The sequence below is a fragment of the Anser anser genome, assembly GCF_964211835.1.
Source record: "Anser anser genome assembly, contig: HAP1_SCAFFOLD_387, whole genome shotgun sequence".
Lineage (NCBI taxonomy): Eukaryota > Metazoa > Chordata > Aves > Anseriformes > Anatidae > Anser > Anser anser.
In genome coordinates this window covers 13,356-29,053 of record NW_028153637.1, presented here as the reverse complement: position 1 = coordinate 29,053, position 15,698 = coordinate 13,356, and the positions used below count along the sequence as shown (strand labels likewise).

At 56.2% G+C, this 15,698-nt stretch overlaps 1 protein-coding gene and 2 long non-coding RNA genes across 3 annotated transcripts; 1 reads left to right on the top strand and 2 right to left on the bottom strand.

The window, feature by feature from the left end:
* Positions 1 to 1,994: 1,994 nt before the first annotated feature.
* On the top strand, positions 1,995 to 4,804 carry LOC310891732 (olfactory receptor 14C36-like). The gene is made up of 2 exons (XM_083853972.1): positions 1,995 to 3,254; positions 4,025 to 4,804. The coding sequence occupies exons 1-2, from the start codon at positions 2,694 to 2,696 to the stop codon at positions 4,451 to 4,453; spliced, it is 990 nt and encodes a 329-aa protein (XP_083710098.1). The 5' UTR covers positions 1,995 to 2,693; the 3' UTR covers positions 4,454 to 4,804.
* Positions 4,805 to 8,668: 3,864 nt separating this feature from the next.
* On the bottom strand, positions 8,669 to 9,254 carry LOC310891730. Its single transcript, XR_014577699.1, has 3 exons — positions 9,127 to 9,254; positions 8,908 to 9,016; positions 8,669 to 8,694 (listed from the first exon to the last, which is right to left on the bottom strand). It is a non-coding gene; the product is annotated as an uncharacterized lncRNA (long non-coding RNA).
* Positions 9,255 to 10,754: 1,500 nt separating this feature from the next.
* Positions 10,755 to 12,334, bottom strand: LOC310891735. Its single transcript, XR_014577700.1, has 4 exons — positions 12,218 to 12,334; positions 11,999 to 12,107; positions 11,305 to 11,354; positions 10,755 to 10,804 (listed from the first exon to the last, which is right to left on the bottom strand). It is a non-coding gene; the product is annotated as an uncharacterized lncRNA (long non-coding RNA).
* Positions 12,335 to 15,698: the final 3,364 nt, after the last annotated feature.

Genomic DNA, 15,698 nt, shown 5'->3' with positions numbered 1-15,698 from the left:
ATGGGACACGGTCCTTAGGGACAGGATCTGATCAGAGCTGGCAGCTCTTTAAGGGTATTTTCTTTGGAGCGCAAGAGCTCTCTGTTCCCATATGCAATAAATCACGCAGGGAAGGCAGGAAACGGGCACGGCTGAACAAGGACCTGCTGGTCAAACTTAGGCAAAAGGAGGAAATGCACAGACAGTGGAAACAGGGCCATGTACCCTGCAAGCAAAGAGCAAGTTTGGGACCTCCTGACACAACTTAGCAACTAGAAGTCTACAGGGCCTGAGAACATGCATCTCAGGGTCCTGATGGAATTGGCTGATGTAGTCGCCAAGCCACTCTCCACCATATTTGAAAAGTCCTGGCAGTCAGATGAAGTCCCTGGTGACTGGAAAAAGGGAAACATCACTCCCGTTTTTAAAAAGGGAAGAAAGGAGGACCCAGGGAACTAGAAACCAGCGAGCCTCACCTCTGTGCCTGGCAAGATCATGAAACGAATCCTGAAGGCAACGTTAAGGCACACGCAGGACAAGGAGGTGATCTGGGACAGCCAGCATGTCTTCACCAAGGGCAAATCCTGCCTGACCAGCCTGGTGGCCTTCTCTTATGGAGTGACTGCATCAGTCGACAAGGGAAGACTGACCAATGTCATCTACTTGGGCTTCAGTAAGGCCTTTGACACAGTCCCACACAACATCCTAATCTCTAAATTGGAAAGATGTGGATTTGAAGGGTGGACCATCCGGCGGATAAGGAATTGGCTCAATGGCTGCACGCAGAGTAGTGGTCACTGGTTCTATGTCCAGGTGGAGGCCGGTGATGAGCGGTGTCCCTCACGAGTCTGTCTTGGGACCGGTGTTTTCACTATTGACCTATTAAAGCAGGTCCAGAAGTGGGCCACAAAGATGATCAGAGGGCTGGAGCGCCTCTCCTGTGAAGAGAGGATGAGAGAGGTGGGGCTGTTTAGTCTAGAGAAGAGAAGGCTCCAGGTAGACCTTACTGCAGCTTTTCAGTACTTAAAGGGGTCTTATAAAAAGGACGGAGAAAGACTCTTTACTCAAGTAGATAATGATAGGACAAGGGGGAAAGGTCATAAACTAAAAGAAGATAGATTTAGATTAGACATTAGGAAGAAATGCTTCCCTCTAAGGATAGTGAGGCACTGGAACGGGTTGCCCAGAGAAGCTGTGGATGCCCCATTCCTGGAGGTGTTCAAGGCCAGGTTAGATGGAGCCTTGGCCAACCTGATCCGGTGGGTGGCATCCCCACCTATGGCAGGGGGGTTGGAGTTAGATGATCTTCCAACCTGAGCCATTCTGTGATTCTCTGATCTCTGGCCCACAGTCAATAATAAGGAAGGCTGTAAGTACGCTCAGAGGGTTTCCATTACAGCTCACAAAAACTAGCAGTTATCTTGGAGTCACCGAGTGTTTGCGTCTCCCCACGGAATAAAGAACAGGGGCTCAGAGCAGCAGCTCCCATGCAGGCACATTTGCATGCCTGGACTGAACCAGGAGGAATCTCAGCTCCTGTGGGTGTGGGGGGTGCACGGGGGGAGCTGAATCCTGCCTAGCCTGCAGGCCTCCAACTCTAGAGGAGATGCCTGCATTGCATCAGCTAGTCACTGACCTGAACAAGGGCAACAAACAACCCCTGTCTGGCCTTTTTTTTTTTTTTTTTTCATGGGTGTCCAGAGGGAACGTGTACACTTTACAAAGCACGCTCTGGTAAGACAAACTATGCCGCTGGAATCAGTCTCTGTTGTTTAGAGAAGGCCAAGTGGTGATTACTTCAGATGCTTCAAAGCATAATCCCCAGAGGGACCCTGCTGTCAGCCCTGGAGCCCCAGGGACATGTGCAGGGAGCCCAGAGGGGCAGAGCAAGGGAGGCCTTGGGCTGGTTCTGTGCTACCCCTGGGCAGGAGAGAGCTCCTGGCAAGTGTGGAGAGCCAGCTCTGCCCAGGAGCAGCTCCTCTGCATGGCGCAGCAGGGCTGGGGACACTGCCTGCAGCTGGCACGGGGAGAGAAGGGAGGCAAGGAGAGCAGAGCAGCGGGATGGCCGAGCTCACAGCGTGGGAGGAATCTGCACGAGCCTGGACACGGTGAGTCCCCGGCAGCAGGGCAATGTGGATGAGGACTCAGCCTGCCCAGGGAGCTGCAGGGAGAAGCTGTGGGGGGAAGGAGCCTGCCTTCATTTCTGTGTTCTTGTTGCAGGGCAGGCTATATGCTGAGGGTTGATGAGGACCTTTGTGTTGTCCGAGAGCCCTTGAGCAGCCCCTGTGGATCAGCATCCTTGTCGTGGCCTCTTCATTACACCCTGCACAGCTAAAAGGGCGGCGATCGTACCTGCTCCTTGAGCTGCTCCCCTCTTCTCCCAGAACAGCACGGTTCCTTTTTCAGCGTAACCGCTGAGTGCAGCACCTGAGGATGCTGCAAGCACCAAGCAGCTGGGCACAAGGGTTAAAACTAAACTCTAAAACTCTTTGTAAATAGACAGATGTGCTGCACCTCTCCTTCCACCTTCCTCTGTGGAAGAAGGTGCTGTGAAGCAGACATGACCCACCAGGAGCCGATGGGCAGAGGTGCCCCTTCTGTACAGGACACTCAGCCAGCACAAACCAAGGAGATGCACAAAGATCCTCCTGGAAAGAAATGCAATGTGAGGGCTTAGGAATGAAGGGAGCTTTGCTCAGAGAAGCTTGTTGCAAATGTCTGGTTTTTTTCTACTTTGGCAGCATCCACCAGCAGAGGATCAGATGTTCAACAGCAGCTCCATCACCGAGTTCCTCCTCCTGCCATTCGCAGACACGCGGGAGCTGCAGCTCCTGCACTTCGCGCTCTTCCTGGCCATCTACCTGGCTGCCCTCCTGGGCAACGGCCTCATCCTCACCACCGTAGCCTGCGACCACCGCCTCCACACCCCCATGTACTTCTTCCTTTTTAACCTCGCCCTCCTTGACCTGGGCTATATCTCCACCACTCTCCCCAAAGCCATGGCCAATTCCCTCTGGGACACCAGGGCCATCTCCTATGCAGGATGTGCTGCCCAGGTCTTTCTGTTTGTCTTCTTTATTGGAAATGAATTTTCAGTTCTCACCATCATGGCCTATGACCGCTACGTTGCCATCTGCAAGCCCCTGCACTACGGGACCCTCCTGGGCAGCAGAGCTTGTGCCCAGATGGCAGCAGCTGCCTGGAGCTGTGGTTTTTTCAACGCTGTGCTGCACACTGCTGGTACATTTTCCCTGCCCCTCTGCCGAGGCAATGCTGTGGATCAGTTCACAGATTCACAGATTTCTCTAGGTTGGAAGAGACCTCAAGATCATCGAGTCCAACCTCCGACCTAACACTAAGTACTCCACTAAACCATATCCCTAAGCTCTACATCTAAACGTCTTTTAAAGACCTCCAGGGATGGTGACTCCACCACCTCCCTGGGCAGCCCGTTCCAATGCTTAATAACCCTTTCGGTAAAGAAGTACTTCCTAACATCCAACCTAAAACTCCCCTGTCGCAACTTTAGCCCATTCCCCCTCGTCCTGTCACCAGGCACGTGGGAGAATAGCCCAACCCCCACCTCTCTACAGCTTCCTTTCAGGTAACTGTAGAGAGCGATGAGGTCGCCCCTGAGCCTCCTCTTCTCCAGGCTGAACAAGCCCAGCTCCCTCAGCCGCTCCTCGTAAGACTTGTTCTCCAGACCCCTCACAAGCTTGGTCGCCCTTCTCTGGACTCGCTCGAGCACGTCCATGTCCTTCCTGTAGCGAGGGGCCCAAAACTGAACACAGTACTCGAGGTGCGGCCTCACCAGAGCCGAGTACAGGGGCACAATCACTTCCCTAGACCTGCTGGCCACACTGCTTCTTATACAGGCCAGGATGCCATTGGCCTTCTTGGCCACCTGGGCACACTGCTGGCTCATATTCAGCCGACTATCCACCAATACTCCCAGGTCCTTCTCGGCCAGGCAGCTTTCCAGCCACTCATCTCCCAGCCTGTAGCGCTGCTTGGGGTTGTTGCGCCCCAGGTGCAGGACCCGGCACTTGGCCTTGTTGAACTTAAGTTCTTCTGTGAAATCCCCCAGATCCTCAAGCTCTCCTGCTCAGAGGCCTACCTCAGGGAAGTTGGGTTACTTACGGGTAGTATTTCTTTATTCTGGGGTTGTTTCACTTTCATCATGCTGTCCTACGTGCAGATCTTCAGGGCAGTGCTGAGGATGCCCTCTGAGCAGGGCCGGCACAAAGCCTTTTCCACGTGCCTCCCTCACCTGGCCGTGGTCTTCCTGTTTATCAGCACTGCCATCTTTGCCTACCTGAAGCCCCCTTCCAACTCCTCCCAATCCTTGGACCTGGTGCTGGCAGTTCTCTACTCGGTGGTGCCCCCAGCAGTGAACCCCCTCATCTACAGCATGAGGAACCAGGAACTCAAGGATGCAGAGAGGAAACTGTTCGCACACTTCCAGCATCAATGAGGCGCCCATCATTCTAACAGGCCACTCACCACAGACAGAAGAGACGTTTAGGACCTTTGTATCCCTGATGCTGCCTTACTCACTAATTAGCTTTATTTGTAGGAATGTACGGGCTTGTATCGCAGAATGAGGGCGAGATGACCCAGGCCTGGAGGATGTGTCAGAAGATCAGGTGAGGAACTCCTGCTGTGCGCATGGCCTTGGGTGTGTAACCGACGACGGTGATAAAAAGAACGAGACCTGAGCACGCGCAAGAACTGGGTTCCACCAGCAAACACGGTGAGGACGCCTACCGACGACCACCAGAAGACCCCGAAAGACCACCAGTAGAAATAAATGGGGACGTTTACATATTCTACAGAGTTCCAGGAAGTAACAGTACCAATGTGTTAATTATTTTTTGGAAATCTAATGGATATGTATGCTCTGACTGCATATAACCTCTGTAGCTTGAAAAACTCGGCGCGCACACTAGGTGGAGCAATCCCCTGTGGGCCCGGCCCCACAATTAATGACATTTCTGCTTTCTACTCCAAATTGAGTCTCAGAGAGTTTCTTCGACCCGCTTTTACAGTCTTACCAGCTGCTAAGTCCAGGTTGATCTTCCTGGGAGCAGCGCCGGTACTTTGATAACCCACCAACCAATGTGACCGGGAGCTCTGCTCCTTGCCGTTGTCTCCATGTTCGTTTTGCCAGCTCTGTGCCTCAGTTTTGCTGATTGTTCCTCTTTCCTTTCTTATTTTTAGCCCAATCTTTTCTTCTTAACCCAAACTTTTATTTTTTAACCCAATCTTTTCTTTTTAACCCAATCGTTTCTTATTTTTAATCCAATCAACACTCCCACATTCTGTCTCTTTCCTTATCAATCCGTACACCTGACCACCTCAGCCCTGCGAGGCTCCATACTTACAAAGATGAGCTGCTCAGGAATTTAAAAGCCATGGGGGAGAAGGTAGAAATGAGGATCCTGAAAGAGGGAGACGAGGCACAGCAGAGGACTTGAGGTGAATAGGATCAGGTGCATGGGTGGTGGTTTCCTCCTTCCTTCCAGTGGCAGGGATCAATATTGAAAGGAACGGGCAGATCAATATGTGGCGCCGAGGCTGGTGCCACTGACAGAGTTTTGGGTTTCTTGATGGTGGGGAGGTCTACGTGACACTGAGCCTACTGACTCCTGATGGGGAGCACCTTTCTTTGAGGGATCTTTGCCCAGGAGTCAGCAGGGCTGATGGACAGGGCTTTAAACTGGATCTGAAGGGGGACAGGGACAAAACCGGGCCCAGCAGTGCCGAGCTGTGGGACTGCATGACAATTTTGGAGGAACTGCACGATAATGAGGCCCTTCAGTCTTGGCTGCAGTGACAGTGAGATGGCGGAGTTCAGGATCTTAGAATCATAAAATCATAGAACATCCCCACTTGGAAGGGACCCATAAGGATCATCGAGTCCAGCTCCTGGCACCGCACAGGTCTACCCCAAAATTCAGACCATGTGACTAAGTGCACAGTCCAAACGCTTCTTAAACTCTGGCAGGCTTGGTGCAGTGACTCCTTCCCTGGGGAGCCTGTTCCAGCGGGCGACCGCCCTCTCGGTGAAGAACCTCTTCCTGATGTCCAGCCTGAACCTCCCCTGCCGCAGCTTGACACTGTTCCCTCGGGTCCTATCTCTGAAGAGAACAGATCGGTGCCTTCCCCTTCGCTCCCCCGCGTGAGGAAGCTGTAGGCTGCGATGAGGTCTCCCCTCAGCCTCCTCTTCTCCAGGCTGAAAAGGCCAAGTGACCTCAGCCGCTCCTCATACGTCTGCACCTCTAGGTCCTTCACCATCTTCATCGCCCTCCTCTGGACACTCTCCAACAGTCTCACGTCCTTTTCGTACTGCGGTGCCCAGAACCGCCCCAGGTGGTGTTCTGGAGCCCCGGGGAGGCGCTCGGGTTCTCCGCTCAGCTGTAGGAGTACGGTGGGGACGTTCTTGGGTTCTCCGGTGAGAGGCTTGGGTGCTCCAGGGAGGTGCTTCTGCGCTGCAGAGAGATGCTGGGGCGACTCGCGGGAGAACTTTGGGTGCCTTTGTTGCCCAGAGAGGTGCTTGGGTCTTCCGAGGAGTTGATTGGGTTTTCTATTTAGGGGCTGGGTTCTTCAAAGTAACGCTCGTATGCCACTGGGCGATGTCTTAGCGCCTCAGGAGGCGATGGGTTCGTAGAGGAAGTTTTCAGTGCTCCAATCACGTGCTTGAGGGCCGTGGGGAGGTGCACGTGTCCTCCAAAAAGAACCTTGGGCTCCCTGGGGAGAAAGAGCTGAAATGTGGTTGCTCCAGGCAAGTGCTTTTATGTCCTGGGGAGATGCAATTCTCCACGGAGAGATGCTTCGGTCCCCTTGGGAGATACTTCACGGCTCGAGAGAGACGCTCAGAGATGTCGCCGCAGGGCACCGCGCCCTCGCGTCCTGCCCCAGAGTCACAGCGGATTTTGGGGTGGTTTTTCCTTGCCGGGCAGCTGAACTCCGCCACAACCGCTCTCACTGCCCCTCCTCAGAAGAGGAGGGGAAGAAGAAAAGGAAAGAAACAGCTCACGGGTACACATAAGGATAATTTAGTGAAAGGAATACATAATTATTAAGGGAAAATTATTATTAATTATATAATTTTTAAAAAGGGAAAGGGGGAAAAGGAAATAAAAAAACAAGCAGAGGCTGTGTGGAAGTGCAGAGGAAAGAATTTACGCTCTACATCCCAAAAACGAGCGATGCTCCTTCGGGCATTCTGCAGGTCCGGGAGTCCTCCGGTGCCAAGATCCTGAACCGCAGCATCCTAAAATCGGGTGGAGGATTTGGAGATCGAGTCCCACCATCACCGTGACCTCCCAAGGAGGGCGAGGTCTTCTGCACGACAAGGTCCCGACGGGTGAAGTCTTCTGCATGAGATCCCGACGGCAACTCGAGGAACGGAGGCTCTTGAACCACAGGGGGAGTGCTGGGAGAGGTGGAGCCCCACCAAGAACGCAAGGTGGAGGAGCTCCAATGCCCAAGTCTTGGTCCCTCAAGGGTCCTCTTGCAGGAGGAAGCGGCCTGCGGGCACCAAGGTGAGCGTAGGATGGAGAGGAGGTCCTCTGGGTGCGGGGAGTCCTCTGCGGCATGGGGTGGAGGTTGTGCTGAGGCGCCACGAAGGACCTGTCCCATGGCTCTGGTCATCTTGGTGTCTTGCGGTCACTTGGTGGCACATGGTCACCTTGGTAGTTTGAGGGTCACCTTGGTGGCTCAGTATCACCTTGGTGGCTTGGAGCTCTCTGTTCAACTTGTGGTCACCTTGGTGGCTTGGAGCCATCTCATTACCTTGTGGTCACTTTGGTGGCACATGGTCACCTCAGTAGTTTGAGGGTCACCTTAATGGCTCATGCTCACCTTCACCTCTTGTAGTCACCTTAGTGGCTCAGAGTCATCTAGGTGACTTTGGGTCACCTTAATATCTTGAGGTCACCCTGGTGACTTGGGGTCACCTTGATATCTTGTGGTCACCTTGGGGACCTGGGTTCATCTCAGCATCGTGTGGTCACGGTGGCTTGGGGCTATCTCAGTATCTTGTGGTTGGGCCCAACTTGATGGCTTAGGGACACCTTGGTGGCTCACCATCATCTGGGTGGCCTGGGGGTCACCTCCTTGGCTGGGGTCATCTTGGTGGCTTGGGGGTTACCTCCTTGACTTGGGGACACCTTGGTGGCTTGGGGTCAACTCCTTTGTGTTACTTTGGAACCTTGGGGTCACCTCCTTTGCTTGAGGACACCTTGGTGGCCTGGGGTCACCTCCTTGGCGGTTTGGGGTCACCTTCTTGGCTTTGGGTTTTGGTGACTCAGGATCACCTTTGTTTGGGGACACCTTGAAGGCTCAGGGGTCAACTTGATGGCTTGGGATCACCTCCTTTGTATCACCTTGGAAACTTGGGGTCACCTCCTTGGCTTGGGGGACACCTTGGTGGCTTGGAGGTCACCTCCTTTGCTTGGGGCCACCTCCTTGGCAGCTCAGGGGTCACCTCCTCAGCTTGGGGACATCTTGGTGGTACAAGGACACCTTGGTTGCTCGGGGTCACCTCCTCGGCTTGGGGACACCTTGGTGACTTGGAGACACCTTGGTGGCTCAGGGGTCATCTCCTTTGTACCACCTTGGAACCTTGGGGTCACCCCCTCGGCTTGGGGACACCTTGGTGGCTTGGGGTCACCTCCTTGTCTCAGGGGTCATCTTGGTGCTTGGGGTCACCTCCTTGGCTTGGGGACATCTTGGTTGCTCAGGGTCACCTTCTTTGTATTACCTTGGAACCTTGGGGTCACCTCCTTGGCTTGGGGGCCTCCTTGGTGACTCAGAATCACTTCCTTGGTTGCTTGGGGCCACCTTGGTGGCTTGGAGGTCACCTCCTTTGCTTGGGGCCACCTCCTTGGCAGCTCAGGGGACACCTTGGTGGCTTGGGGTCACCTCCTTGGCTTGGGGACATCTTGGTTGCTCAGGGTGACCTCCTTGGTTTGGGGACACCTTGGTGCCCTGGGATCACCTCCTTTGTATCACCATGGAACCTTGGGGTCACCTCCTTGGCTTGGAGACACCTTTGTGGCTTGGCGTCATCTTGGAACCTTGGGTCACCTCCTTGGCGGCTTGGGGTCACCTCCTTGTCTCAGGGGTAACCTTGGTGGCCACCTCCTTGGCTTGGGGACACCTTGGTGGCTTGGGGTCACCTCCTTGTCTCAGGGGTCATCTTAGTGGCTTGGGAACACCTTGGTGTCTTGGAGGTCACCTCCTTTGCTTGGGGCCACCTCCTTGGCAGCTCAGGGGTCACCTCCTCAGCTTGGGGACACCTTGGTGTCTTGGGGACACCTTGGTGGCTCAGGGGTCATCTCCTTTGTACCGCCTTGGAACCTTGGGGTCACCCCCTCGGCTTGGGGACACCTTGGTGGCTTGGGGTCACCTCCTTGACTTGGGGACACCCTGGTGGCTTGGGGTCATCTTGGAACCTTGGGTCACCTCCTTGGCGGCTTGGGGTCACCTCCTTGTCTCAGGGGTAACCTTGGTGGCCGCCTCCTTGGCTTGGGGACACCTTGGTTGCTCAGGGTCACATCCTTTGTATCACCTTGGAACCTTGGGTCACCTCCTCAGCCTGGGGACACCTTGGTGGCTCGGGGTCTCCTCCTTGGCTTGGGGTCACCTTGGTGGCTCAGAGGTCATCTCCTTTGTGTTACCTTGGAACCTTGGGGTCACTCCCTCCACTTGGGGACACCTTGGTGGCTTGGGGTCACCTCCTTGTCTCAGGGGTCACCTTGGCAGCTTGGGGTCATCTTGGTGGCTTGGGGTCACCTCCTTGGCTTGGGGACATCTTGGTTGCAAAGGGTGAACTCCTTGGTTTGGGGACACATGGTGCCCTGGGATCACCTCCTTTGTATCACCTTGGAACCTTGGGGTCACCTCCTTGGCTTGGAGACATCTTTGTGGCTTGAGGTCATCTTGGAACCTTGGGTCACCTCCTTGGCTTGGGGACACCTTGGTGGCTTGGGGTCACCTCCTTGTCTCAGGGGTAACCTTGGTGGCCACCTCCTTGGCTTGGGGACACCTTGGTGGCTTGGGGGTCACCTCCTTGTCTCAGGGGTCACCTTGGTGGCTTGGGGTCATCTCGGTGCTTGGGGTCAACTCCTTGGCTTGGGGACATCTTGGTTGCTCGGGTTGACCTCTGTGGTTTGGGGACACCTTGGTGCCCTGGGATCACCTCTTTTGTATCACCATGGAACCTTGGGGTCACCTCCTTGGCTTGGAGACACCTTTGTGGCTTGGGGTCACCATGGAACCTTGGGGTCACCTCCTTGGCTTGGGGACACCTTGGTGGCTTGGGGTCACCTCCTTGTCTCAGGGGTCATCTTAGTGGCTTGGGAACACCTTGGTGTCTTGGAGGTCACCTCCTTTGCTTGGGGCCACCTCCTTGGCAGCTCAGGGGTCACCTCCTCAGCTTGGGGACATCTTGGTGGCACAAGGACACCTTGGTTGCTCGGGGTCACCTCCTCGGCTTGGGGACACCTTGGTGGCTTGGGGACACCTTGGTGGCTTGGGGTCACCTCCTTGTCTCAGGGGACACCTTGGTGGCTTGGGGTCACCTCCTTGTCTCAGGGGTAACCTTATTGGCCACCTTGGTGGCTTGGGTTCACCTCCTTGGCTTGGGGACACCTTGGTGGCTTAGGGTCATCTTGGAACCTTGGGGTCACCTCCTTGGCTTGGGGACATCTTGGTTGCTCACGCTCACCTCCTTTGTATCACCTTGGAACCTTGGGGTCACCTCCTCAGCCTGGGGACACCTTGGTGGCTCGGGGTCACCTCCTTGGCTTGGGGTCACCTTGGAGGCTCAGGGGTCATCTCCTTTGCGTTACCTTGGAACCTTGGGGTCACCCCCTCGGCTTGGGGACACCTTGGTAGCTTGGGGTCACCTCCTTGTCTCAGGGGTAACCTTGGTGGCCACCTCCTTGGCTTGGGGACACATGGTGCCCTGGGATCACCTCCTTTGTATCACCATGGAATCTTGGGGTCACCTCCTTGGCTTGGAGACACCTTTGTGGCTTGGCGTCATCTGGGAACCTTGGGGTCACCTCCTTGGCGGCTTGGGGTCACCTCCTTGTCCCAGGGGTAACCTTGGTGGCCACCTCCTTGGCTTGGGGACACCTTGGTGGCTTGGAGGTTACCTCCTTTGCTTGGGGCCACCTCCTTGGCAGCTCAGGGGTCACCTCCTCAGCTTGGGGACATCTTGGTGGCACAAGGACACCTTGGTTGCTTGGGGTCACCTCCTTGGCTTGGGTACACCTTGGTGCCTTGGGGTCACCTCCTTGTCTCAGGGGTAACCTTGGTGGCCACCTCCTTGGCTTGGGGACACCTTGGTGGCTTGGGGTCACCTCCTTGTCTCAGGGGTCACCTTGGTGGCTTGGGGTCATCTTGGTGCTTGGGGTCACCTCCTTGGCTTGGGGACATCTTGGTTGCTCAGGGTCACCTCCTTTGTATCACCTTGGAAACTTGGGGTCACCTCCTTGGCTTGGGGGACACCTTGGTGGCTTGGAGGTCACCTCCTTTGCTTGGGGCCACCTCCTTGGCAGCTCAGGGGTCACCTCCTCAGCTTGGGGACATCTTGGTGGTACAAGGACACCTTGGTTGCTCGGGGTCACCTCCTCGGCTTGGGGACACCTTGGTGACTTGGAGACACCTTGGTGGCTCAGGGGTCATCTCCTTTGTACCACCTTGGAACCTTGGGGTCACCCCCTCGGCTTGGGGACACCTTGGTGGCTTGGGGTCACCTCCTTGTCTCAGGGGTCATCTTGGTGCTTGGGGTCACCTCCTTGGCTTGGGGACATCTTGGTTGCTCAGGGTCACCTCCTTTGTATTACCTTGGAACCTTGGGGTCACCTCCTTGGCTTGGGGGCCTCCTTGGTGGCTCAGAATCACTTCCTTGGCTTGGGGCCACCTTGGTGGCTTGGAGGTCACCTCCTTTGCTTGGGGCCACCTCCTTGGCAGCTTAGGGGACACCTTGGTGGCTTGGGGTCACCTCCTTGGCTTGGGGACATCTTGGTTGCTCAGGGTGACCTCCTTGGTTTGGGGACACCTTGGTGCCCTGGGATCACCTCCTTTGTATCACCATGGAACCTTGGGGTCACCTCCTTGGCTTGGAGACACCTTTGTGGCTTGGCGTCATCTTGGAACCTTGGGTCACCTCCTTGGCGGCTTGGGGTCACCTCCTTGTCTCAGGGGTAACCTTGGTGGCCACCTCCTTGGCTTGGGGACACCTTGGTGGCTTGGGGTCACCTCCTTGTCTCAGGGGTCATCTTAGTGGCTCGGGAACACCTTGGTGTCTTGGAGGTCACCTCCTTTGCTTGGGGCCACCTCCTTGGCAGCTCAGAGGTCACCTCCTCAGCTTGGGGACATCTTGGTGGCACAAGGACACCTTGGTTGCTCGGGGTCACCTCCTCGGCTTGGGGACACCTTGGTGGCTTGGGGACACCTTGGTGGCTCAGGGGTCATCTCCTTTGTACCACCTTGGAACCTTGGGGTCACCCCCTCGGCTTGGGGACACCTTGGTGGCTTGGGGTCACCTCCTTGTCTCAGGGGTCATCTTGGTGCTTGGGGTCACCTCCTTGGCTTGGGGACATCTTGGTTGCTCAGGGTCACCTCCTTTGTATCACCTTGGAACCTTGGGGTCACCTCCTTGGCTTGGGGGACACCTTGGTGGCTCAGAGTCACTTCCTTGGCTTGGGGACACCTTGGTGGCTTGGAGGTCACCTCCTTTGCTTGGGACCACCTCCTTGGCAGCTCAGGGGACACCTTGGTGGCTTGGGGTCACCTCCTTGACTTGGGGACACCCTGGTGGCTTGGGGTCATCTTGGAACCTTGGGTCACCTCCTTGGCGGCTTGGGGTCACCTCCTTGTCTCAGGGGTAACCTTGGTGGCCGCCTCCTTGGCTTGGGGACACCTTGGTTGCTCAGGGTCACATCCTTTGTATCACCTTGGAACCTTGGGTCACCTCCTCAGCCTGGGGACACCTTGGTGGCTCGGGGTCTCCTCCTTGGCTTGGGGTCACCTTGGTGGCTCAGGGGTCATCTCCTTTGTGTTACCTTGGAACCTTGGGGTCACTCCCTCCACTTGGGGACACCTTGGTGGCTTGGGGTCACTTCCTTGTCTCAGGGGTCACCTTGGCAGCTTGGGGTCATCTTGGTGGCTTGGGGTCACCTCCTTGGCTTGGGGACATCTTGGTTGCAAAGGGTGACCTCCTTGGTTTGGGGACACATGGTGCCCTGGGATCACCTCCTTTGTATCACCTTGGAACCTTGGGGTCACCTCCTTGGCTTGGAGACATCTTTGTGGCTTGGGGTCATCTTGGAACCTTGGGTCACCTCCTTGGCTTGGGGACACCTTGGCGGCTTGGGGTCACCTCCTTGTCTCAGGGGTAACCTTGGTGGCCACCTCCTTGGCTTGGGGACACCTTGGTGGCTTGGGGGTCACCTCCTTGCCTCAGGGGTCACCTTGGTGGCTTGGGGTCATCTTGGTGCTTGGGGTCAACTCCTTGGCTTGGGGACATCTTGGTTGCTCGGGTTGACCTCCGTGGTTTGGGGACACCTTGGTGCCCTGGGATCACCTCTTTTGTATCACCATGGAACCTTGGGGTCACCTCCTTGGCTTGGAGACACCTTGGTGGCTTGGGGTCACCATGGAACCTTGGGGTCACCTCCTTGGCTTGGGGACACCTTGGTGGCTTGGGGTCACCTCCTTGTCTCAGGGGTCATCTTAGTGGCTTGGGAACACCTTGGTGTCTTGGAGGTCACCTCCTTTGCTTGGGGCCACCTCCTTGGCAGCTCAGGGGTCACCTCCTCAGCTTGGGGACATCTTGGTGGCACAAGGACACCTTGGTTGCTCGGGGTCACCTCCTCGGCTTGGGGACACCTTGGTGGCTTGGGGACACCTTGGTGGCTTGGGGTCACCTCCTTGTCTCAGGGGACACCTTGGTGGCTTGGGGTCACCTCCTTGTCTCAGGGGTAACCTTATTGGCCACCTTGGTGGCTTGGGTTCACCTCCTTGGCTTGGGGACACCTTGGTGGCTTAGGGTCATCTTGGAACCTTGGGGTCACCTCCTTGGCTTGGGGACATCTTGGTTGCTCACGCTCACCTCCTTTGTATCACCTTGGAACCTTGGGGTCACCTCCTCAGCCTGGGGACACCTTGGTGGCTCGGGGTCACCTCCTTGGCTTGGGGTCACCTTGGAGGCTCAGGGGTCATCTCCTTTGCGTTACCTTGGAACCTTGGGGTCACCCCCTCGGCTTGGGGACACCTTGGTGGCTTGGGGTCATCTTGGAACCTTGGGTCACCTCCTTGGCTTGGGGACACCTTGGTGACTTGGGGTCACCTCCTTGTCTCAGGGGTAACCTTGGTGGCCACCTCCTTGGCTTGGGGACACCTTGGTGCCCTGGGATCACCTCCTTTGTATCACCATGGAACCTTGGGGTCACCTCCTTGGCTTGGAGACACCTTTGTGGCTTGGCGTCATCTTGGAACCTTGGGGTCACCTCCTTGGCGGCTTGGGGTCACCTCCTTGTCCCAGGAGTAACCTTGGTGGCCACCTCCTTGGCTTGGGGACACCTTGGTGGCTTGGGGTCACCTCCTTGTCTCAGGGGTCATCTTAGTGGCTTGGGAACACCTTGGTGGCTTGGAGGTCACCTCCTTTGCTTGGGGGCACCTCCTCAGCCTGGGGACACCTTGGTGGCTCGGAGTCACCTCCTTGTCTCAGGGGTCATCTTGGTGCTTGGGATCACCTCTTTGGCTTGGGGACATCTTGGTTGCCCAGGGTCACCTCCTTTGTATCACCTTGGAACCTTGGGGTCACCTCCTTGGCTTGGGGACACCTTGGTGGCTTGGGGTCACCTCCTTGTCTCAGGGGTAACCTTGGTGGCCACCTTGGTGGCTTGGGGTCACCTCCTTGGCTTGGGGACACCTTGGTGGCTTGGGGTCACCTCCTTGGCTTGGAGACACCTTGGTGGCTTGGGGTCATCTTGGAACCTTGGGTCACCTCCTTGGCTTGGGGACACCTTGGTGGCTTGGGGACACCTCCTTGTCTCAGGGGTCACCTTGGTGGCTTGGGGTCATCTTGGTGCTTGGGGTCAGCTCCTTGGCTTGGGGACATCTTGGTTGCTCGGTGTGACCTCCTTGGTTTGGGGACATCTTGGTGTCCTGGGATCACCTCTTTTGTATCACCATGGAACCTTGGGGTCACCTCCTTGGCTTGGAGACACCTTGGTGGCTTGGGGTCATCTTGGAACCTTGGGTCACCTCCTTGGCTTGGGGACACCTTGGTGGCTTGGGGTCACCTCCTTGTCTCAGGGGTCACCTTTGCGGCTTGGGGTCATCTTGGTACTCGGGGTCACCTCCTTGGCTTGGGGACATCTTGGTTGCTCAGGGTGACCTCCTTGGTTTGGGGACACCTTGGTGCCCTGGGATCACCTCCTTTGTATCACCATGGAACCTTGGGGTCACCTCCTTGGCTTGGAGACACCTTTGTGGCTTGGCGTCATCTTGGAACCTTGGGTCACCTCCTTGGCGGCTTGGGGTCACCTCCTTGTCTCAGGGGTAACCTTGGTGGCCACATCCTTGGCTTGGGGACACCTTGGTGGCTTGGGGTCACCTCCTTGTCTCAGGGGTTATCTTAGTGGCTTGGGAACACCTTGGTGGCTTGGAGGTTACCTCCTTTGCTTGGCGCCACC

What these genes read in the sequence shown, in the direction of transcription:
- LOC310891732 (XM_083853972.1), top strand. Translation starts at nt 2,694, where the DNA reads ATGTCTGGTTTTTTTCTACTTTGGCAGCATCCACCAGCAGAGGATCAG. An exon ending in CCCTCTGCCGAGGCAATGCT is followed by an intron (nt 3,255 to 4,024) that starts GTGGATCAGTTC and finishes CAGGACCCGGCA; the next exon opens with CTTGGCCTTGTTGAACTTAA.